At 43.0% G+C, this 24,511-nt stretch overlaps 2 protein-coding genes across 10 annotated transcripts in view; one reads left to right on the top strand and one right to left on the bottom strand.

Annotated features, from left to right (window-relative positions):
- ccdc57 (coiled-coil domain containing 57) overlaps window positions 1–9,522 on the bottom strand; it is a 23,338-nt gene extending 13,816 nt beyond the window's left edge. For 2 of the 9 annotated variants that reach the window (XM_082545421.1, XM_082545422.1), the window contains exons 1-4: window positions 6,869–8,243; window positions 5,424–5,498; window positions 2,634–2,792; window positions 2,348–2,510 (exon numbers count right to left, since the gene is read on the bottom strand). In XM_082545421.1, the coding sequence (XP_082401547.1) occupies window positions 2,348–2,510; window positions 2,634–2,792; window positions 5,424–5,498; window positions 6,869–7,041 (570 nt within the window). In that variant the 5' untranslated portion in view covers window positions 7,042–8,243. The other 7 variants (XM_082545426.1, XM_082545425.1, XM_082545427.1 and 4 more) reach the window with 7 other exon arrangements.
- On the top strand, window positions 9,433–24,511 carry LOC309713634 (monocarboxylate transporter 4-like). The gene is made up of 7 exons (XM_082545432.1): window positions 9,433–9,524; window positions 10,713–10,873; window positions 21,425–21,678; window positions 21,760–21,903; window positions 22,071–22,672; window positions 22,813–22,993; window positions 23,616–24,511. Exons 3-7 carry the CDS (start codon window positions 21,456–21,458, stop codon window positions 23,921–23,923), a joined length of 1,458 nt encoding a protein of 485 aa, XP_082401558.1. The 5' UTR covers window positions 9,433–9,524; window positions 10,713–10,873; window positions 21,425–21,455; the 3' UTR covers window positions 23,924–24,511.

The following is a 24,511-nucleotide window of genomic DNA, read 5'->3' as shown; positions in this document are numbered from 1 at the left end:
TTATGTTGCCTGCAACATTGTTACAGACACCATCACATTATGGGGAAGGACTTTCATGTAGGGATTGGTACCAAAGTACCATCAGGGTGTACACCCCACCCCTGGCGTCGTTGCCCACCTCTCAATTTTAAATACATGTAGACATTGAGGGCTAGCAGGAGGGACCATGCGCTTACCTGCTGCTCTCTGGCAGGTAGCTCCATGCCCTCCTGGGTTTTAATTGCACCTTAGAACACACATGCATCAACACTACAATGAGCGGGTGGAGGGAGGTTCGGAGTCTTCTCTCACCCCCATTCTCTGCGACCTGCTGGAGCGGGGGGGCTAGGAGGAGGAGTTGGCCGTCCGACTGCGGTCTGGAGTGTGGGGCCTCCCTGCTGCTGCAGAGTCGGGGCGGTCTGCTTCTCCCCACCGCAGGGAAAAGGGTAACACCACCTGGGTCTGGGTGCAGTTCCCCCTCCAGGGGCGGGGGCACCTAGACCCGGTTCGTAGAGTACGCTTGGGGAGTGTGATCGTGTGTACAGCGTCTCTTTATGTCTGTCTCCACGTTGGTTGAGTGTGGAGTAAGTGCATATGAGAGCATGAGGGTGGGAATGGATGTTTGTATCTGTGTGTGCCTGTATGTCTGTGTCTATATGTCAGGTTGGGTGTCAGGCGCCACCTCCCTGGGGACACCTCAGGCCCTCCAAGGTTTGGAGGCCTATCTCCACCCACCACCACTTCCCCTGCCAGTGGCGGACCCCCTCAGACATCGGTGCGTTGGTGGTTCTTTGTGTCCGGGGATGGGCGTCCAGGTACACACCGGCTCACTCCTTGGCGGCCGCTTATCGGGGCCTGGAGCCTGGGGCTCGCTCGGGCACTTCGGAGGTGGGGTGCCCCCGGCCTCTCGGCCTGGGGCTCGGTCACTCAGGCACGGCTGGCTGCCGGCGGAGCTCACGGGCGCGTCACTGCAACTCCCCCTGGCTTCTGCTCCGCGGCTGCTGAGTGAGCCCTCATCTGGGACTCTCCTCAGCTCTTTCTGGGACAGTGGCGCGGCTGCCCCTCTGTTGGTCTTCCTTGGTCTCTTGTGTTCTGGGGGCCTCTGGATGTCTGGAGTTTTGATCTCCTCCATACCTGCTTCATGCCCTGGAGGACGGGGCTGTGGCCCCCCCACACCCTCTAGCAGATTATTACATGAAGGAACCTTTTAAAAAAAAAAAAAACAAGCGCGTCCATGCTCACAGGTGTACACACGGGTGATCACAAACTACACCCTTTTTGGCTCCTACCTCAAAGCACACTGTGTTCTGTTGATCTTATGTGCTGCACAATAATGTTTAATATTTAGTATTTACTGTCATATTCCCATATATCATTGTGATGTTGTTTATTCTATTACTCTTGTTCTCTTCTGCTTGCTTTCTTTTTTCTTTCTCAGCAGGTGATCCAGGTGATTGATATATGCATTTTTTTTCTCTGCTCATTCTGTTGGTTTTTGTCTTTTGCCCTTCTCCCCCGTCCCTCTTCTCAGCTGTTTCTCTTTCCCCCTTTCTTTCTCCCCTTCTTTCCCCCAGTCAAGTCTGTCCCGTATTCAGTAAGTGAAAATAAAATAAACAATAAAAGGTGAATCAAATGGACCATTATGGCAAGGCTGGGATGGTCAATTTGGTAAAGTAAATCCGTTGGGCATCTTTGTTTGCCTTTAGACAACAATTCTGATGCAAAAGAGCCAAACGGGACAGGCAAAAAAAAAAGAAAAAAGAAAAAAAAAAAAAAGGGATTGGTAAGGACATCTTGATTACATCTTGGGATGAAATCCTTGTACCAGTGTCAGACCCTACACTGGTGCAGTGGGTCCTGATGTAAATTCAGTAGGACACCTCTGGGACATTATGTCGCGGCCCCAGAGACACTCCCAGGTTGCACCTCTGACTGTTCAGGAGCTCCATGATGCCCTGGGCCAGATCTGTTATCTCATCAGGAGCATGCCCCGATGTTGTCAGGCAACGTGAGGACCATACAAACTCCTCAGTATCATCTCTAACTGCTACAAGGAAATGTCATCCACACAGACTAGCCTGCTGCATCCGAATCTCTCTGTAATCATGTCCATCATTCAGTCCTTTCATTCCTAACACTACCATCAGTCTGTATGAGCGTAGATCTGATGTGTTCTCATTTCTCGTTTTTTAAATGACACCTGCTGACATGAACACGCGTGTAACAGAAAACACGTGAAAAAAAGTCTCTTTTTTCTGTCCTGCAGTGAACTGTCCAGCTTCCATCACTGCAGGTATTTCAGTTAGCATTAGTGCTAAAGTGCACACAGAGTCTATTGAATGGGTTGGGTTATGTGTGAGCCACTGACCTGGTCTCTGGCCTCGATCAGGTCTTGTATTAGCTGCTCATTTGCAAGGTAGTAGTCCGCCTTTACATCTTCAAAGCGTCGCTGCCATTCCAGCTCCATCTGCACGCTGTTCTTCTCCAAGACTTTCTCTCTGTTGAGGCCAGCTCTCAGATGCTGTTTGTACCTGACAGGAAATTATAAATACAAAGAGATGATGCCCATACTCCCTGTTTATTACTCCATTCAATGCATCAGGAAGGACCTCCATGGCACTCCCGACTTCGTATTTCTTCTTTCCCCCTCTCACCTTTCAGTCTGTTTCCTGCTCCGCTCCAGCTCAGTCCTTAGTGTGGTTTCTCTCTCCTGCAGGCTGATGATTTGTGTGTCTTTCAGGACCATTTCACTGGACACCTGCCTGACATACTCGTCCCACTGAGTCCACATTTGTGGCTGCTCTGTGTGAAGCCTTTGAAAATGCAGACCGAATAAGACTAGTACTTAAAATATGGGCTATTATATTTTATATGTGATATTGCTGTGTGTTGGACTGAGCCTTAGGGAACATGGCGAGAAAAGGTGGCTGAGGAGGAGGACGTAAAATGAAATGCTGCTGTGAGAGAGACAGGAAGCTAATCCAGACACGCCCACGCCTCTCACGTGAGGGTCACTGTGATTAAGGCTCATGTGAGAATTTTAGCAGCTATGGTATCAGTTTCAAAATCCTAGGTCACTTCCTCGTTGAGTATTCATAATTCAATTCAATTCAATTCAGTTTAGTTTTATTTATACAGCACCAAATCACAACAGCAGTCACCTCAAGGCGCTTTATGTTGCACAGTAGATCGTACAATAATAGATACAGAGAAAAACCCAACAATCATATGACCCCCTATGAGCAAGCACTTTGGCGACAGTGGGAAGGAAAAACTCCCTTTTAACAGGAAGAAACCTCCGGCAGAACCAGGCTCAGGAAGGGGCGGGGCCATCTGCTGTGATTGGTTGGGGTGAGAGAAGGAAGACAGGATAAAGACCTGCTGTGGAAGAGAGACAGAGGTTAATAACAGATATGATTCAATGCAGAGAGGTCTGTTAACACATAGTGAGTGAGAAAGGTGACTGGAAAGGAAAAACTCAATGCATCATGGGAATCCCCCGGCAGCCTACGTCTATTGCAGCATAACTAAGGGAGGATTCAGGGTCACCTGGTCCAGCCCTAACTATATGCTTTAGCAAAAAGGAAAGTTTGAAGCCTAATCTTGAAAGTAGAGATAGTGTCTGTCTCCTGAATCCAAACTGGAAGCTGGTTCCACAGAAGAGGGGCCTGAAAACTGAAGGCTCTGCCTCCCATTCTACTTTTAAATACTCTAGGAACAACAAGTAGAATAGAATAGAATAGAATAGCCTTTATTGTCATTGTACAGAGTACAACGAAATTGGAGTGCCACTCCCTTGGTGCAAGTTTCAATAATAAATATAAATGTAAAATATAAAAAGTACAATAAAATAATCGCAAGTACTCAAACAATAGTAAGTACAATATATACGGGATAGCAGCATTAATATAATGACAGTATGAATAGCAGCATAATATAATGACAGTGACTGTATGGAATAGGTTCAATTGTTTTTGTGCTTATTTACTACGGTGATAGCTCTGGGAAAGAAGCTATCCCTGAATCTGTTTGTCCTGGTTTTATGTGGCCTGTACCGTCGGCCTGACGGTAATAGTTCAAACAGTTGGTTGCTGGGGTGAGAGTGGTCCTTGATGATATTGCCAGCCCTGCTGAGGTACCGAGAGTTTGCAGTGACCTCCAGGCTGGGCAGAGAGCAGCCAGTGATCTTCTGGGCTGTGTTGATGACCCTCTGCAGTACTTTCCTGCCCGCAGCTGAGCACCCTGCATACCATGTTGTTATGCCGTACGTTAGGATGCTCTCTATGGTGGCTCTGTAAAATGTCACCAGCAGCCTCTCCTCCAGGTTGTTCCTCCTGAGCACTCTCAGAAAGTGGAGACGCTGCTGGGCCTTTTTAACCACCGCTGTAGTATTTGCAGTCCAGGAGAGGTCATCAGAGATCTGCACGCCCAGAAACCTCATGGAGAAACCATGAGGTTTCCATGAGGCCTGCAGAGCGAGAGCGAAGTGCTCCGATAGGGTGATATGGTACTACAAGGTCATTAAGATAAGATGGGGCCTGATTATTTAAGACCTTGTATGTGAGGAGCAGGATTTTGAATTCTGGATTTAACAGGAAGCCAAAACAGGAGAAATCTGCTCTCTCTTTCTAGTCCATGTCAGGACTCTTGCTGCAGCATTTTGGATTAGCTGAAGGCTTTTCAGTGAGTTTTTAGGACTTCCTGATAATAATGAATTACAGTAGTCCAGCCTGGAAGTAATAAATGCATGAACTAGTTTTTCAGCGTCACTCTGAGACAGGATATTTCTAACTTTAGAGATGTTGCACAAATGGAAGAAAGCAGTCTTACATATTTGTTTAATATGTGCATTGAAGGACATGTCCTGGTCAAAAATGACTCCAAGGTTCCTCACAGCGTTACTGGAGGCCAAGGTAATGATGAGCTCTGAAACCTGACTGAAACTCTTCAATTAAGCCATTCCTCTGCAGATGCTCTGTTAGCTGTTTGACAACTACTCTTTCAAGGATGTTTGATATGAAAGGAAGGTTGGAGATTGGCCTATAATTAGCTAAGACTGCTGGGTCTAGAGATGCTTTTTGACTACAGCCAGCTTGAAGGCCTGTGGTACATAGCTGATTATTAGAGATAGGTTGATCATATTTAAGATCGAAGAATTAATTAATGGCAGGACTTCTTTGAGCAGTTTTGTAGGAATGGGGTCTAAAAGACACGTTGATGGTTTGGAGGAAGTAATTATTGAAGTTAACTCAGAAAGATCAATTGGATCATAATAACTTTATTACTTCATTAAACTCAATAGGTGCTGTTTACTCGTTTTACTGAGGCTACTGCTGGTTAGGGTTAACAAACACAGCTGACAAAAACACTGTTACTCCAAAGGCTACGGTGACTCACTGTTATTTCAAATTGAGGTTCTACAGAAGAGTTTGGCTCTGACTTACTTCTTATTGTGGTAGTCTCGCTCCACCTGTAATTTGTTCTCCATCTGTTTCAGCTCATCTCCACGATCTTTTATTCTGCAACACACACACACACACACACACACACACACACACACACACACACACACTTTTACATAGCTTTAAATAACATCACTCAAGTAAAGACAACTCCTCGCAGTTGCACTGAAATAAAACTTGTTAATGTAAAGCAACATGTAGAGCTCCTCAGTCATCCTCACAGCCTGTGGACCACTAGACCCTTCAATCAACAGCTTAAACATACTGTGAAACATATTTTTGCAAATGACATATTTCCTGATATCGTTCTAGAGCCCTGTCCTGGTTTCATTTGGGGATTGCATGTTATCTAAACAGGGACAATAGAGGTGCATGGAATCTAGTTTGCAGAGCTTGTTGCATTGAAAATTAAACAATGACATTTAAATATTTAGCAAAACCAATTTGTCTTTCCAGATCCAACGTCTTAGTGTCTATTGATAGCCCACAGACCTCTATTGTTTTCACTAGAGGCAGACGAATGTTTCAAAATGTGTGCAAATAAAGAGAAGTTCAAATCGAGTTCATCATGACAAAGAGAAACATGAAAAAGTGCTGATGAGCGTCCCACTCTGAACAGCCCGACTGCTGAGTAACTGCAAACACACGGCTACACTGGTCTTACTTCATTATTTCCAACACCAACATTGTTCTGGTGTTACACGTTCACATGTTTTCACATCATCCTTCTCAGAACATGAAACAAATATTCTCACATTATTACAGATTTCTATCAGACATGGAGCTGAAAGCTAGTCTAAGTTTAGGAGACAGACAGCCTCTACTTTAAAGATCAGCCTTCAATCGCTCTGATGAAGCCTGGAGTTTGGCTGGGTCAGCTATCCTGCTATGGCCTCAGGCTGCAGGCCGACTGCCTCCATGCACTGAGCGTTTCCTCTTCACTCACCTGTTTTCACTCATGCATTTCTATAGTTCACCTCTCTGTCCTCTCCTTACTGACCCTGCATCTGTAGGAGGACACTTCCTGTTGAAAGGGACTTCTTTCCTCGCAGTTGTCAGCGGGCTCATAGAGGATCATGTGATCGTATTACAAAGAGCCTTGAGATGATTGTTATCATGAGGTGCAGTTTAAATACAATGAAAAAAATGTTTGTTTTAAAGCACAGCTTTCCACTCCACATGCTTCATGTCCCACGCCTGCAGCATGCTACAGCGTGCCCATAACCAGCTCATGTTCTATAAAACCTCGCCTGGCTTAATATCACAAGAGTGACCACAACATCTGTAAAGTACATAACAATAATCATAAATGCAGTCACAGTTTTTTTATATCTATAGCTCCACGACTATAGTCAAGACAATTAATCATTATTAGGATTAAACATATCACTGCTTTCACATTCATGTGGTGCTGCCAGTGTACAAACCTTTGCATTATATAAAGACACAGAGCGCCTCTAAGAAGAAAGATGACCACACACACACACACACACACACACACACACACACACACACACACACACACACACACACACACACACACACACACACATCCTAATTGTAATGAAATCACTGTCCTCCTCTTTACACTGTGCCACATGCTTGTTAATTAAAACTTCTTTGCAGACAGGTAAGTTGTTTATTCACCTTGATTGACTCTCCAATAAATGAGAAGCTACAACAGGGATGTCCAAAGTCCAGCCCAGGGGCCAATCATGGCCCTAGGTCTGATTTTTTATGGCCCGCTGCCACAAACAGAATTAATAAAGCGTACTTTCTCTGTCCACCTTATGTTGTCAGCACCATGAGATGCGATGCATGAAAGCTTTATACACACGTCAGTAAGTGTCGTTTAAAATGAGGCTGAGATACTGACGTTTCAGGTCCACACGGTTTGATCTTTGTGTTACTCTGTGAATGAAAAGTCGTTTTATTCTGTTAAGGCTTGAATGAACCTGATCTCCATAATTCTTGTGTTATTGAAAATAAGGTGTGAAAAACACCTCTGAGCTGCACACAATCTGCAGCAAACAAATAAACCATCTTTAACTCCATTCATTAGACCTGCAGGACGGATGTGACTAAAACCTGAAGCAAATAACTCGACGTCAGTGAGAAGTGCTCACAGCGGGTCGTTTGGTGGACGGAGTTTCTCTCTGTAGGATCGTTACCTTGCAGCTTGATGTATCTTGAGGCTGCCGCTGTGATTTGGTGCTATAGAAATTGAATTGAACTGAATTTACATGCAGTGCAGGTTTTGTCACTTTGGAAAAATAACTACATGAGGGGATAACGCCTCCTCTGCCTGGTAAGTTGTCCTCGTTCCATCCAGGTCGTGGTTTTCTAAGGAGGTCAGGAAGAAAGGGACTGCACTTCACCTCTCAGCCCAACAGCTTCTTCACTTCTAGTCAGTCAGCTGATTACTTTCCGAGCTCATTAGACTCTAATGGATACGCTGCACCGGCTCACTGTTGTGGATGTCTGATTGAGTGCTGGGCAACAAGGATTAGTAACTTTTTTTTTTGTGGTGTGTTTTCAGACTACGTCCAAAAACAGATGATGTTGAGTCTCTTTGAGGATCAAGGTCCTTGTTATGTATCTATCTAACCTGGTTACTCATTCAGAGGATTCCAGGTAACTTCCAGCTCCATGGTGCAGCTAACAATCTCATTAACTCTGTGTATGAATCATTCAAACACAAAAAGTCTCTAACTGAAGGTATGAACCAGTGTTGTGTCGACACATAACAGCAGTAAATAAGTAAGCAAACAAAAACTGTATAGAGCCAAGAAGAAGAATGAAACTCACGGTCTTGGCCCTCAAAGCTGGACCATTGCAGCTGGGTCCTGATAACACTTACAAAAGAATCAATGTCAGATTGTACCTGTTCTACTGTGTTACAAGGAGCCTGTTGGAAAAACACTGCATTTGTTCCCATTTCTTTCACTGACTACAAAAAACGTCAAAGAAACAGGAAACAGGGAGAAAACGCTGAAGTACGCCAAATTACACAGATTTTGATCCACCGTGAGACACGTGAAAGACGGGAACAGCTTCATTTTTCACAATGACAGTAATCAGTCACACATTGGTCTCCCCAATGCACCACGTGCCCCGCTACAGTACTGCACAGCTACAGTACTGCACAGCTACAGTACTGCACAGCTACAGTACTACACAGCTACAGTACTGCACAGCTACAGTACTACACAGCTACAGTACTACACAGCTACAGTACTACACAGCTACAGTACTGCACAGCTACAGTACTGCACAGCTACAGTACTGCACAGCTACAGTACAGTACTACACAGCTACAGTACTACACAGCTACAGCTACAGTACTACACAGCTACAGTACTGCACAGCTACAGTACTGCACAGCTACAGTACAGTACTACACAGCTACAGTACAGTACTACACAGCTACAGTACTACACAGCTACAGTACAGTACTACACAGCTACAGTACTACACAGCTACAGTACAGTACTACACAGCTACAGTACTGCACAGCTACAGTACTACACAGCTACAGTACTACACAGCTACAGTACTGCACAGCTACAGTACTACACAGCTACAGTACTACACAGCTGTACTGTTTCAAGTCCAATATTCTCCAGGACTCAGGCTGCTGTCCTGGGGTTTCAGCTTCAGAGGTCCAGCTCTGTGACTCTGACTGTTGTCTGTGCGCATGTGCTGAACAGCTGGGTGCTGTATGTCATATACAGATTTATAGCGGTATTATGGTGGACACCACTTTAATGATGACGTCAGTGGCTGTTTCCATCACAGTCGTGGTGCGCAGCCGCAGAGACAAAGTTACAAACGTATAACTTTTACACTCACAGTGTGCTGTAGCCGGTGCATCACTCCTGCCGCGAGCGCAGAGACAGCCCGGTCCCTGAACCTGCTGTTACCGGATGAAAACAGGAAGTGCAAAGACGTAACGAGCACGCGCTCACACATCCGCCTATCGTTGGGTTACCTTAAACAGCTACGTGCACACCTGCAGGCCTGGTCTTCATGCAGTCACCATGTCACAGCTGGCGTGAACTTTTTGGCTTATTCCCCTGCGAGGTAAGCGGTTTCCATGGAAACCGTGCGTCGGCTAAATTGCTCCCCGGCTACAGCGATGACATGGTTCCTGTTTACTGCTGTGGGTTCAAGACTGTGTGCGATGTTGTGTTTGGTATGAGATGACAGATGGGCGATGAGGACAGTGGAGCACGGACTTCGTGTTCTTCTAGAAGTGACAGCTCGGAAGTGCCATTACATTAATACATATAACAGTCATGTCCCACCTGCAGTGATCAGTGCTCAGCATCACGGAGCGCCACCCTGACATAGTTCTGATGGAGCACGGTGTTGTGCCAAAAACTGATTTCCAATGTTTCTGTGTATTTTTTCTGTGCAATATCTTTACGTATGTTCGTAAACAGACTTCGGCGAACACGGTTTACAAAGGGGTTATATATAGAATTAAAAAATGATCTGTTTTTCAAGTATCTTTACAACTCTGTGTTATTGTACTTACATTATAACCAATCCGGTCCTTTATCCTCACTTAAAATATTTTTACTGAACTATTGTAATATTTGCTGCCGTTTCTGCTGTCCTGTTGGCCAGCTTACTCTTACAAAAGACATTTTTAATGGTAATGAGATTTTTTTAACTGCATAAATAAAGGTTACGTAAAAGTCATTGCCAAAAACTGATTGCGGCTTCTACCTTGTTACACGAATGTTGTTTGTGGCTCAAGATGACTTTCAGGGGTGTCAAACTCAAATACACACTGGGCCAAAATTCCAAACTGGGCTAACATTAATATTTATTGAAAAACAAATCTTCCTCTAGATATAAGAATGAATCTTTTCTTATGAACTCAAACACGCTTTGCTGAAAAACTGAATATGGAACAAACAAAGCTTAATACTAAGCAATATATATATTAGCTGTATAATACCAGTAGGCCAGCTCTAATAGGAATTTGGTATGGCTTCGCGGGCCAAATGTAATTAGGCTGCGGGCCAAATTTGGCCCACGGGCCAGAGTTTGACACCTATGCTTTATGTCATCCATAAGGGATGCATTTAACATATGTTTCACATATTATAGCCCAATAAGTTACTTATAGCAATTTAAATACGAGCAATCAGTTTTTGGCAAATACCGGAAATCAGTTTTTGGAAGACGATCACTTTTTGGGACAGCACCGGCGTCATCAGGAGGAGTCTTCTGAGCTTTGTTGTGCTGGTGCTGGTACAGATCCCTGACTTGGAGCGGAGTCCGGTTTCCTGCAGTGTGGATCTGAAAGCGGGGCGTGGTTTAGGCTTTCCGTGTGCGCGTCATGCTTCAATAAAAACGGACAACGGACGCGCGCTCATGCGAGGAAGTCCAGCCGCCAGACGCAGACAGCATCTCAGCAGGTACGTGATCGATGAGCGATATTTGTTTCATTTCACACTCTGCTGTGATTGTCGTCATCACTGGGTGCTACAGGTGGGGCGCGCAGCGACTGCTTCACAGTTTAATACAAGTTCAAATAGACTTTAAACTCTCAGAGTGATGGAGCTCAGGTGTATCTCAGGTCTGCGTGATGCACTGAAAGCTGAAGCTCTTATTGCTCCAGTCAGGCGCATGTGTGCCCAGCTGCATGCATCACACCAAGTTTAGTTTTTGGTCATTCAGTCTATTAAAGCGCATCAGCACAATGTAGAAAAGCATATATGGGACATGTAGCTACTGAGAATGTACTCTGTGAACACTGGCTCGTTCCCCTCGTGTGAAATTATGGGAAGCAGCACAAAAGTAGGCGATTAGACAGAAAGTGTCTGCTCGTGTCCTGAGTCGCTGAGACTTCAGCAGCTACATAGACGTGCAGCGTTTTCACCAGGTTGACTCGTCCGTATCTGACTGATTTCAAGATAATAATAATAATGCTGTTTGGAATAACCAACTTAGTAATAAATTTCTTGTATACATAGACACCATGTTGCTGTTGCACTGCCGGTTTCCACTATATTCGCCGCACATACAGCGACTGTATCACTGATACCGGTTTGTGCCAAAAACTGATTTCCAATGTTTCCGTGAGTTTTCTATGTGTAATATCTTTACTTATGTTCGGTGAGCAGGGTTTACAAAAGAGTTTTATATCAAATTTAAAGGTTCCATGTTTTTCAAGTATCTTTTTGACTTTGTGTGATTGTACTTACATTATAACCAATCCGGTCTTTCTGTCCACTTAAAATATGTTTGCAATATCTGCTATCCTGATTACTCTTAAAAAAGATATTTTTAGTGTCAATGATTTTTTTTTAAAACTGCTTAAATAAAAGGATATATTAACGTCACTGCCAAAGGTCGTGGTATTCTACTGGTGGTGCCTACTGGTGGTGGTCAGAGGGCCCGGTGGCGCCAGTGTCCGGCAGCCTCGCCTCTGTCAGTGCGCCCCAGGGTGGCTGTGGCTACAATGTAGCTGCCATCACCAGTGTGTGAATGTGTGTGTGAATGGGTGGATGACTGGATGTGTAAAGCACTTTGGGGTCCTTAGGGACTAGTAAAGCGCTATATAAATACAGGCCATTACCATTCTAAGGAGCTCGGAGCTGCAGGATTGTTGTTTGTGGCTCAAGATGACTTGATATCATTCATGAGGGATACGTTGACATATGTTTCACATATTATAGACGACACTGGGCTGAAGAAACAACAGTATCTGTGCAGAGAATCACAGATTATGGTGGCAGAGATGTTGCAACAGACTTTTAATTCTGTACCAGAACATCTAGAAGGTTTTTGTTTTTTCTTTTGGTCTGTTGAAAGAAAGCCCACCGTGGCAAACAGTTCCCGTTAACATGCTCGATTCTGGGCCCTGCTGTCCTGAGTTTTCTCATGTCTAATGTAGGAACAGGAAGACCAGTTTCTATCCACATGTGTGTGACTCGTTGGCTTCTAACATAATACAAACTGTCCCTGCCAGTTAAACAGTCATTCTGTTCTTTATCGACATTTCCTGCTGTTTAGATTTACATTTTTTTTTACTTTTTATTTTATTTATTTGAACAACTCTCCTGTCTAGTAATAATTTGGATTTATATAGCGCTTTTCTAGGCACCCAAAGCGCTTTACAATACCATTATTCATTCACTCTCACATTCACACACTGGTGGAGGCAGCTACGGTTGTAGCCACAGCTGCTCTGGGGCAGACTGACAGAAGCGAGGCTGCCATATCGCGCCATCGGCCCCTCTGGCCAACACCAGTAGGCAAGTAGGGTAAAGTGTCTTGCCCAAGGACACAACGACCAGGACAGAGAGCCCAGGGATCGAACCGGCGACCTTCCGGTTACAGATGCGATTCCCAACCCCCTGAGCCACGGTCAACCCAAGTACACATACAGTTTCTTCAGAAAAACAGAATACTAAGAGAGTCACAATATATATATATTTAATACACATATATAATGGTAATTAGAAAAATAAGATAAAGTAAAAGAAAAGAAAAGGAAACATGCCTGCGGTGTCAAACATTTCATTCATTCATTTCAAATTCTCTTTTTTCTGTCTATCTTCATTCAGCTCTCTTTTTTTTTTGTTGTACGTTAACCATTTTCCCCAGTCATTCAAAAAGCGTTCTTCCTTCAATTTCAGTTTATATGTAAAGTTCTCCATCTCCATAATGTCCTCCACCATTGCTACCACTGCTGCTTTCCTGGTGTTTCTGTCTTAAGCCAGTTTTTGGTGATGGCCTTCTTTGCTGCCAAAAGGAGAATCTGAGCCAGGTATCGATCCTTTACATCTACAGTACCTTCCAAGTATCCTAGATACAAAACAAGGCAGGTTCTGGGAATTGTATAACCTGATATATCACAGAGAGCTGAGTGAATTTTGACCCAGAAAGTGTGAATTTTTCTGCATTTCCAGAAAATGTGTGTATGGTCTGGTTCATCCCATCCACGCAGCCTCCAACATTGTTGTTGTGTATTGGTTTGTTTATTTTTAATCTTAGGTGTAATAAAGTAGCGAATTTGATTTTTCCAGATGAATTCTCTCCACCTCAATGACTGAGCTGTATTCTTATGTTCTTTCCATGTTTCATACCACACCTCAGTGATTTCTTCACTCAGCTCTCTTTCCCATTTTACTTTAACATATACAGTTGAGTCCTGTCTTGATTCCATCAAACATTGTAGACACTGTTTTTGGAATAACACTTTTATATGCTAGCATAATTATTTTTATAATAGGATGGATTTTGTCTTCCTCTATTTTTATGTTTTTATTAAAGTAATCTCTCACCTGTAAGTATCTGAAAAAATCCTTGTTTTTTAAGTTGTATTCCCGTTTTAATTCTTCAAAACTTTTAATTTCTCCTTTTTTGATTAATAAACAAATTGCTGTGATTCCCTTTTCATTCCAATTTTTAAAACCAAGATCCAATTTTCCTGGTCTAAATTCTTCATCGAAGGCTATCCATTTTAGCAAACCAAGCTCTTTGCCAATCCTGAACTCCTTTACTGTGTCATACCATACATTTAATGTAAAGGATATTATCGGGTTCCTATCTTGGTCTTTAGTTATGTATTCAGGGGTCTTTTTTATACCCATGTTTGTTTGAATTGGGACATTGAGTGTGGAGAGCTCCACATCCTTCCAGCGAGCCCCGTAATCATCACTACACCAATATGTTATCTGGCGTATCTGTGCAGCACGAAAATATTCTTTTAAATTAGGAAGCGACATTCCTCCTTTCTCCTTAGTAAGCTGTAAAGTAGTGTATCGTACCCTTGGCCGCTTGCCTTCCCAGACAAATCTAGATATATACTTATCCCATTCTGAGAATATGCTTATCGGAAAAAAGAGGAATAAATATAACAATCGTGGTAAGCTATTTATCTTTATCACATTTATCCTGTCACTAAATCCTAACGGATATGTATTCCATCTTTCCATATCCTGCCTTATCCTGTTATTTATATGTCCATAGTTACTTTGATATAGTTTGGCATAGTTTTTGGTTATATTTATACCTAAATATTTAAGGGTTTTTGCCTCCCACTTTATTTCCCATTCCTTAAGATTTTGAGTTGGTGTACAATTAAACATTAGAACTTGAGTTTTAAGTATATTTACTTTGTAGCCAGAAAGCGTACCAAATTTTCCTAACATTTCTGTGAGCTGCATAAAAGAGTTTGTGGGGTTTTTGAGGGCTATCAACACGTCATCAGCAAATAGACTAATTACATGCTCTTGTTTATTGATTTCTATTCCTGTTATTAGGGCGTCTTGTCTAATCATTTGTGCCAATGGCTCAATATACAAGGCAAATAAGGTTGGACTTAAACAGCAACCCTGTCTAGCTCCTCTCTCTACTTGGAACGTCTTTGTCAATGAGCCGTTAACTTTTAGTCTTGCAGTCGGTTTGTCATAGAGAGATTTAATACATTGGATTGATTTCGTAGTGAACCCGAACTTTGCCATGGTTAGGTACAGGAAGTCCCAGCTGACTCGATCGAAGGCTTTTTCTGCGTCTAAACTTATCAACGCAGCCGGTATCTTGTCTTTATGTATTTGGTGTATGATGTGTAGGGTCCTTCTAATATTGTCTTGTGCCTGTCTATTTTTGACAAAACCTGCTTGGTCCTCATCTATCAGGTCTGGTATAAACGACTGGAGCCTATTTGATAGGATTGTAGGGTCGATTTTATAATCAACATTTAACACTGATATAGGCCTGTAATTTTGGCAGTATTCTCTTTGTTTTTGTGGTTTTGGCAGCAACGTGATAATTGCCTCCCTCCAAGAGGAGAGAATCACATGTTTAGTGTGAGTCCAATTAAGAGTCTGGTGGAGTAAGGGTATCAATTCTTTTTTCAAATTTCTTGTAGCATTCGGCAGGAAACCCATCACTGCCTGGTGCCTTGTTTGTTCTTAATTTTCCAATCGCTTGCTGTCATGCGATCATTTTGTATTGTTCCAATAGAGGGTGGATCTAAGGCATCTAAAAATGTTTTGATATCATTTAGGTCATTATTAGTAAGTGCATTTTGGGTATACAGGTCCTTATAATAATCGGTAAAGATACTTTCTATCTCTTCTAGGTTATGTGCCATTTGTTCTGTCTTAGAATTATACAATTTGTTGACTGTTGTTTCTGTAAACATCTTGCCAATAGCCGTGCAGCTTTAGGGCCTGATTCATAGTAGCTCTGTTTTACATATCTTGCTTTTACTTCTGTTTCATATAAGAGTAAATTATTAATTTTCTTCTTAATATCTTTCATTTGTTGTTGTATCTTGACATCTACCTTGCGTTTGTGTTTATTCTCCAATTGTGACATTTCAACTACATACTCGTTATATTGCTTCATCCTTTCTCTTTTAAGGTTACTTGATATTGCGATTAGTTTCCCACGTATAACTGCCTTCAAACAGTCCCATAGAAAAACGGGATCTTTTTCATTTTCTTCTACATATGTTTTGACATCTTTTTGTATTTGTTCTACCACAGATTTATTGTTTAATAGCCCCACATTTAGTCTCCATATTGTGTTTTTTGGTCTACCTTTAAGATAGATTTTTAAGTAGATAGCACTATGGTCCGACACATCTGCCACTCCAATCCAACAATCTGTTATTATATCTCTATTCCCTTTTTGCATAAAGAAGTAGTCTGTTCTTGAATATACATAATGTGTTGCTGAATAATGACTATAATTCCTCTGTAGCAGATGGAAAGCTCTCCAGACATCAAAATAGTTAGTGTCTTCCAGTGTATGTCTTACTAATTTTGGGATTGAATTTGTATTTTTCTTCAGGCTGGTTGTGTCCAAATGACTATCTAATATCACATTGAAATCTCCTCCACATATGCACATACCTTCTGCTTGTAGCACAAGAATATCAAAAATTAATGTGAAGAATTCCTTATTACTTTCAGGGGGCATACACATTCATCAATGTGACCAGTGTTTGATGAAACACACCCTTCACTATAACATATCTACCTTCCTTATCCTTTATTTCTTTGTGAGATTGAAACTTAAGGGAATTAGTTATCAGAATTGCAACCCCTCTTTTCCTAGAGTTTGTATGAGAGCTATAAAAGGTGTTTTTGAACCCAAATTTCCTCAGTTTTTCATGTTCTATTTTTGATAAATGAGTTTCTTGTAGGAAAGTTATCTGTGTCTTCTCCTTTTTCAGTTTAGTCATAATCTTGGCCCTTTTAACTGGGTTAAAGATTCCATTAACATTTAAGGACATACACTTTATTTCTTCATGTGTAGTGAGCATTATCCTTTTGTGATTTACTGGCTGTCTTTTGAGACCCCCACAGGCACTCCATTGAACCCTTGTTTAAACAAAACATTTTCATTAACAAGTTACAAGTTAGTTTAACTTTGTACAGATAAGAGGACTTCAATAAAGAGGTACCAGCCACCTTCCCCACCTGTTGTTCCTCTCTTTGTTTTTGGGGGGTATGTCTCTCATATTGAAAGGGCCCCCCTCCAGTAATGAGATATGACTCACGAAAGATTGTCACACTCATACTAGTCCTTATTATTATATTATATAGTCCATCCCTAGCCAACTTTGTGTTTCCATGTAATCCTACCAGACACACCTTAAATCCATCTTGTTGTCATACGTCTCCATATACGCCTCTCATGCATGGTTATTGTTATGCTGAAATTCTTGAAGTCTCTCACGAGCTCGCCTGCGAGCCACCCCAGCAAACGTGGGCCGGACCGGTTTCCATGTCGCTGCCCCGGTTGACAGACTTCCCTCTGTGCTCTCTCTCTCTCCTGGCTGTTTATCCCTTTTTCCACGTTGTATCCTCTCGCTTGCAGGTCGTTAGCAGCCTCCTCTGCTTTGCCACACGTTTTCACTCCATTTGGCCAATGGACTTGCATCTTGCTGAGAGGAGTCTGGAAGCGGATGCCTTCTTTCTTTAATATCTTTTTGATATTCACGTATGCTTTACGTTCTTGCACCATTCTTGCCGAATAGTCGTGGTCAAAATAAACCCTGCTTCCGTCCAGAGTGACTATTGACCTTTTTATGTATCATCTCTTTGGTTGTGAATTGTTGGAAATTGACAACGACTGACCTCGGGGGGAGACCTGCTGCTGTTTCGGGGTTAACGCTCGGTGTGCGTGTTGAATCTGGAGGTTGATGTTAATATTAAGCTCCTCCCTGAGCCAGACTTCCAGAAACTGGGTCAGCGATTCTGCCTTAGATTCGGTTCCCTCTTGTATCCCGTAGATCCGCAGATTGTTACGTCTGGATCACAGTTCCAAGTCATCCAATTTGGTCACCATCGATTTTTGTTCTCTCATTAGTTCTGTCAGGGTTTGATTGGCCTCGTGGCTCCACGTCTCTATTTCTTCTGTGTGCGTCAGCGCAGCTTCTAATTTCCCTTCTTGTTCTCTAAGTTCTGTAGTCATGCTCTTAAACTGCTGGTCGATGTCTTCTTTGAATTTAGACAGTTCGTGTCTCATTTGGCCGGTAATTTCTTCTTTGAATGTCATGAAGTCTGATTTCAATTCGTTTTGGAGTGATTGAATTTGTTTGCTAATACAATCCAGTCCGTTTTGAAACGCGGCCATATTAGCTTCAGGTGCTAGCTTGTCCTCGTTGTTCGGGTGTTTTATGTCTTTACCTTGGGTGTCCGTAGTTCTTTTATTCTTTGCTTTGTTGTCCCTCCGCTCATCTTCCAAAGTTGTTTTGTCTCACGCTTTAATTCGTGTTTTAGCGGAGTTTATCTACTTGGCTTGCGGGAGCTCTGTACTTATGCGACCGTACTGCTCTACCGCCACACCGGAAGCCCCCTAGGTTTACATTTTATTTGTTCAAATTTTACAAAAGGTCATAATTCAACAAGCTCATATTCTCACAGTCATTGAAGGTTTCTCATTTATATAAGTATAATTAGAGCCCACTATTCAAAGACATGCATGTTAGGTTGTCTGATGATTCTGAATTGGTCCTGGTCATACTGTCCTTTCCAAGCATACAGCACTTTGTTCTATAGACCTGCTACGAGCCATTTGTTTCCTGTACACTGTTACAGGAGCCCGGTCTGCATTGCTGGCAGTAAGTTGGACTCCTCCAGGGCTGCTCTTTGTCACCGAGTCTGTGCACAGTTTTTATGGACAGAATTTCTAGGGAGGGAAAGAAGAAACTGACGGACTTATTGGGGGCGTGGCCACAGTGAGCCGGACCCTGCACCGGCCCGTTGTGGTAAAGAGAGAGGGCATAGTGTAAAAGCAGAGCTCTCGATTTACCTGCAGATCTACTTTCCTAATCTAACCGTCTGTGACGCAGCATTTTGAGTTCTTATGCTGAATATGTGCTTAGTTATCGTGTTGCCATTATTAGTTAGGATTTAGTTGAGTTTTATACTTGTTTAGGTTTCCATCGATGTCCCCTTCTGTAAGTCTGTCCTTGTCTTCATGTCTACATCTCTCAGTGTTTCCTGGTTTATTTTGAAAGAGTCGTGTGTTTCTTTGTTCAGTGTGTTTAGTTTCACTTCCCCTGCAGCGTCATTATGTTCATTTCAGTCAGCTGTGTTTCCACTTCCTCCTGTCTGTATTTAAGTCCTCTGTCTTCTTCTCTGTGGTACGTCCCTTCACGTCTTATCAAAGTTCATTCATAGTTATCACAGTTTAGACACAGTTATTATAGTCTGTCACTGCTCATGCTGCTTTATTTTTGTATTCATGTTCACAGCCTAAATAAACAGTGTGCCTTTTTTAAAAAAAACTTAGTTCCACCTCCTTCCCTCTCTGCTCTTGGGTCCACTGCATCATCACATTGGCGTACCCCGCCGTGACAGTGGCTGGCCTCTTCCTTAGAGATAGAGTAGGGCAGACTGAGGAGACACTGCTGAGAGACATTTGATTGGAGCTCTGGAGGAGATGGCTTTGAGACAGGGAGGTCTGGGTGTTCCTGCCGCAGCCACAAGCTAGTGTTCAGGCATGGTACAAAGCAAGGAAATACTTACTCTGAATAATCAGTCAGACTTATTGTAAATTGTGGACCACACACACCAAATTTCATTTTAAGTGTTCAACAAAAGGGACGTGAGACAACAGAGCCAAAGCGCACCACTGTAAAGGAAAATGTCTTGCCTAATTTATGGTATACAAAAAGAAACACAACTTCATAAAGACAATTAATAGATCAAAAATAATTCAGGAAATGTGATTATTTTTTCCATGTAACTTGGAATAAGTCAAATTAATTATCCAACTATAGCCAGCTACACCTAAATGAAATGAACTGTGTTTCTAGAAGATGTTCCTTAAACGCAGACATGAGCACACTCCTGATCATAGGCAATGGAAAAAAAGCCACATAACCTTGATGACAGCTGGTCCCTGGGATACCCATCAAGATAGTCCTCATGCCACACCTCATCGTTGCCTCTTGGTCATGCTTTATTCAATTCAATTTAATACAGTGCCAAATCACAACAACAGTCGCCTCAAGGCGCTTTATATTGTACAGTAGACCCTATAATAATGGTAAATGGACTGGTTCTTATATAACGCTTTTCTACTCATCTGAGCACTCAAAGCGCTTTACACAACTTGTGCATTCACCCATTCGTAAAAGCACATTTTTCTAAATGCTTTATAGCTAACATTCACACACATTCATACTCCGATGGATGCATTGGAGAGCAATTTGGGGTTAGTATCTTGCCCAAGGATATTTGGCATGCAGACTAGGGGAAGCCAGGAATCGAACCACCAACCTTCCGATCAGTAGATGACCTGCTCTACCACCTGAGCTACAGCCAGAGATAATAGATACAGAGAAAAACCCAACAATCATATAACCCCCTATGAGCAAGCACTTTGGCGACAGTGGGAAGGAAAAACTCCCTTTTAACAGGAAGAAACCTCCGGCAGAACCAGGCTCAGGGAGGGGCGGGGCCATCTGCTGTGACTGGTTGGGGTGAGAGAAGGAAGACAGGATAAAGACCTGCTGTGGAAGAGAGACAGAGGTTAATAACAGATATGATTCAATGCAGAGAGGTCTGTTAACACATAGTGAGTGAGAAAGGTGACTGGAAAGGAAAAACTCAATGCATCATGGGAATCCCCCGGCAGCCTACGTCTATCGCAGCATAACTAAGGGAGGATTCAGGGTCACCTGGTCCAGCCCTAACTATATGCTTTAGCAAAAAGGAAAGTTTGAAGCCTGATCTTGAAAGTAGAGATAGTGTCTGTCTCCTGAATCCAAACTGGAAGCTGGTTCCACAGAAGAGGGGCCTGAAAACTGAAGGCTCTCCTGTCTCTACCACCTGAGAGCATCTCTGTATGACATTATAAGGCTCATTAAGCTTGAGTCAGACAAACTGACTGGAGATTATTTTTTAAATAAAGAGGAGTTTAGTATTTTGGCCCTGGGTTAGACACAGGAGATAGTTTGATTGTACTGTCATGAACTTTAACATTTAACTGTAGAGTTTGAAATGTAGCTCTAGGGTTTCTTTACGGTTTCTCTAAGCACTGCATGGTCTGTACTTGGATTAGCTGAGAATCCACTTGGAAGATCGGCAAGTGTCTGGAAGATTTCCTCCTTGAAAAAATTGCCCTTGTTGTAGCATGATTGAGTTCAGATTTTTGGAAATGACCTTATAACCCCTCCAACAGATTGATAGGTAGCAACATTTAATTCATTTCTGACAACTGCTGATGTCTCCAGACCAGCAAACAGCCAGACAAGGCCGTACGTGCTGATGATCCAGTAACTTGCAGCACTGTTAGCTTGCTGAGGCTGCATAGCAGGCTGAGGAGATGCTCCTGAGAGACAGCTTATGTTTGCTTTATTTTTCCTTTTTGTCACAAAGTCTGTTTAGTATGATTTACTCACATATTGAAGAATCTGCAGCTGTGGCACAGCTTTTGCATTGAGTTGGTTGATGGCTGTATTAAGTCTGTGCTTTGTACCAATGTGTCTACAGTTACTGACCTCATCATAGCTCCCAGAAAATAATGGGAGGAGCGGTGTTGGATGATGGACCTCCTGGAGTGAAGGCGCCAGATGGAGGCTGGGGTTGGGCAGTGTTGGCGGGATGCTTCGTCATCACTGGCTTCTCATACGCGTTCCCCAAGGCTGTCAGCATCTTCTTCAAGGACCTTATTCAAGAGTTTGAGGTTGGCTACAGTGCCACAGCTTGGATCTCCTCAATACTGCTTGCCATGCTATATGGCACAGGTACCCAAGTATAACACATGAAACTGCTAATAACTGATTGCACACGTATTCTGTGTACTGACTGATGAACTGTGTTCTTAGGCCCTCTGTGCAGCGTGCTGGTCAACAGATTTGGCTGTAGGCCGGTGATGATGGTTGGAGGAGTCTTTGCTTCAGTGGGAATGATTCTGGCTTCCTTTGCCAAAAGCATCACACATATTTACCTCTGCACTGGAGTTATTACAGGTAGAGTCACAAAAAGTGTTAAATATTTAGACTTTGTGAACAAATTTATGCTCAGAGTGGCAAGTACTAGTCTGTCTGTCTTAATTGAATAATTGATCCAATAATCAATTAATGATTCATTAACCCTGCAATGTGACTCATTTCTCTATACTTGCGTCTCTCTGCAGGTCTGGGTCTAGCAATGAACTTCCAGCCATCTCTGATAATGTTGAACTGCTACTTCAGTGAGAAGCGTCCTCTAGCCAATGGCTTGGCAGCAGCAGGCAGCCCTGTGGCGCTATGCTGTCTGTCTCCATTGGGGCAGAGTCTCCAAAACCAGTATGGTTGGCGGGGTGGATTCCTTATACTAGGAGGCATGCTGTTCAACTGCTGTGCCTGTGGTGCTCTCATGCGGCCCCTGTCCACCCCTAAGAAGTCCCAGATGCTGGAAGAAAACACTCTGCTGGCTGCAGACAAACCGAAGGCAAAGAAGAAACTATTGGACTTCAGTGTGTTCAAGGACAGAGGTTTTGTAATCTATGCCATTGCAGCTTCTGTGATGGTGCTAGGCTTGTTTGTGCCGCCTGTGTTTGTGGTCAGTTATGCTAAAGGCCTTGGCTACAAGGACACCAACTCAGCACTGCTGCTCTCGATCTTAGGATTTGTTGATATGTTTGCCCGACCTGCATCAGGACTCATAGCAGGCATGAAGCGTGTGCGGCCTCGAAGCGTCTATCTCTTCAGCTTCGCTATGATCTTCAATGGGTGCACTGACATCATAGGATCGCAGGTAACATTGCAGTCAAGTCCTCTTCAAGTAGAATGCTTCCAGTTGGCGAGTTGTCTTAATGATTGCAGATCTGGGTCGTAATAAGTGAATATTGTAAACTGGGCCGTATACGTAGTGTGAAACCTGTTGTCTCATTTCAGGCAAAGAACTATGCTGGTCTGGTGGTCTTCTGTATTTTCTTTGGTATATCATACGGGATGGTTGGAGCACTTCAGTTTGAGGTCCTCATGGCCATTGTGGGGAAAGAGAAGTTTTCCAGTGCCATCGGCCTGGTGCTGCTAATGGAAGCTGTTGCTGTGCTGGTGGGACCTCCTGGAGCAGGTCAGAGTATCCAAGCAATGATGGTGCTCTCTCTGTTACCATCCCGCCCACATTTAGAGTAAAATATCTCATCTGTATAATAACACCTAATCCTCAGATTATCAGTTTAATCTGCATCTCTTCACATCTGCATGGGAAAATGTCCGAGGACAGGGTTGCAACCACCATGTTGCCCTCGATGCAAAACAATATTAATGATAATTATTAAAATAATAGAAAGCTAGTACGGTGGGGTTTTTCTGGATGGGTTTATACTGTGAAGTTTACTACTTAATCACCTCAGCCAACATGAGTAGATCCAGACTTAAAGTGTTTGAGCTTCAGATGCTTTTAAGCTAGCTATAGCTGTCCCAGCACTTCCCGAAGAACATCAGCTGTCATGTCTTTTACAGAGATGTTGACTTTGTGTATCTGTTTAAGATAAAACCAAAAATAACAACCCTTGGTTCATCCATAGTCAGTGACAAACACTAGGTCATGTACTCTGCTCCATCTTTCTAACACGCATGGACACAAACCAACCGTTACATGTGTCCCTTTCTTAGTATCCTCTTTGTTTTTATAAAGTGATCACGGGAACAATGAACAACATTCATACTAACACTGTTGCACTCTCCACCAGGTCGGCTCCTGGACGCTACCCATCAGTACATGTACGTGTTCCTGTTGGCGGGCTGTGAAGTGACAGTATCTGCCTTTGTCATTGCCACCGGGAACTTTCTTTGCATTAGGAGGGAACGAGAAGATGGACAGGCTAAGATTGAGATGGCCGTAAGCGCCGCTGAGCTGGAGGGCCTCAACCAGGCGGCAAACGAAGAACACGATGGAGGCAAAAAGGAGCAGACGGGAAAAGAAAATGGAAAAGTCCGTGTTTTGAAAGTGCAGGAAGACATGACTGTGACGGAGGCACCAGAAGACACCGGGAATTAACATTAGTATTAGCGAGATAGCATAAATTGTACCGATAGGACACAGAAAGATCTGATGCTACGGTAAAAAAAAGAAAGAACTGACATTTGATCACAAATGTATATCCAAGTGTCACAGGTTCACTAGCTGCTTTCAGCTGAAATGGCTCTAACGCCCCACACCTGTAAGAGGAAAAACTCATCACCAGTTTGAGTGTAGAATCATCTTTTTAGTTATCGGTCTTATTCATCTGTAAAAAACATCCTACAGCTGCTTTCAATCACATCTCCGAGTCTGTGAGCAGACGCAGCTCGTCTTCAGGGTGAAGCTTGACGTGCTAATAAAAGAACATGTTTGCAGCTCAGTCTGTGGGTTCCTCTGGGTCATTTGTGCAACGGTTTCTTGGTAAATTATACAAGAACAGGAAACATATTTAGAAAGAATGGCTGTTGTCATCCAACATGCCCATAAAAGGCTTCACGATATACTGCTGCTGTTCACCTGCTTGTCTTACTCTGCTGGACAGTCGTCTGTTTCACATATAAAGTGCTGTTTCTTATTATTTTAATGTGCTGAATCCAAACCTGACAATTAAAATATCTGATTAGC

This window comes from Aulonocara stuartgranti, assembly GCF_965226115.1.
Source record: "Aulonocara stuartgranti genome assembly, chromosome: 8".
Taxonomy (NCBI): domain Eukaryota; kingdom Metazoa; phylum Chordata; class Actinopteri; order Cichliformes; family Cichlidae; genus Aulonocara; species Aulonocara stuartgranti.
The sequence above is the reverse complement of the archived record's forward strand: the minus strand, read 5'-3'. Positions and strand labels throughout refer to the sequence as shown.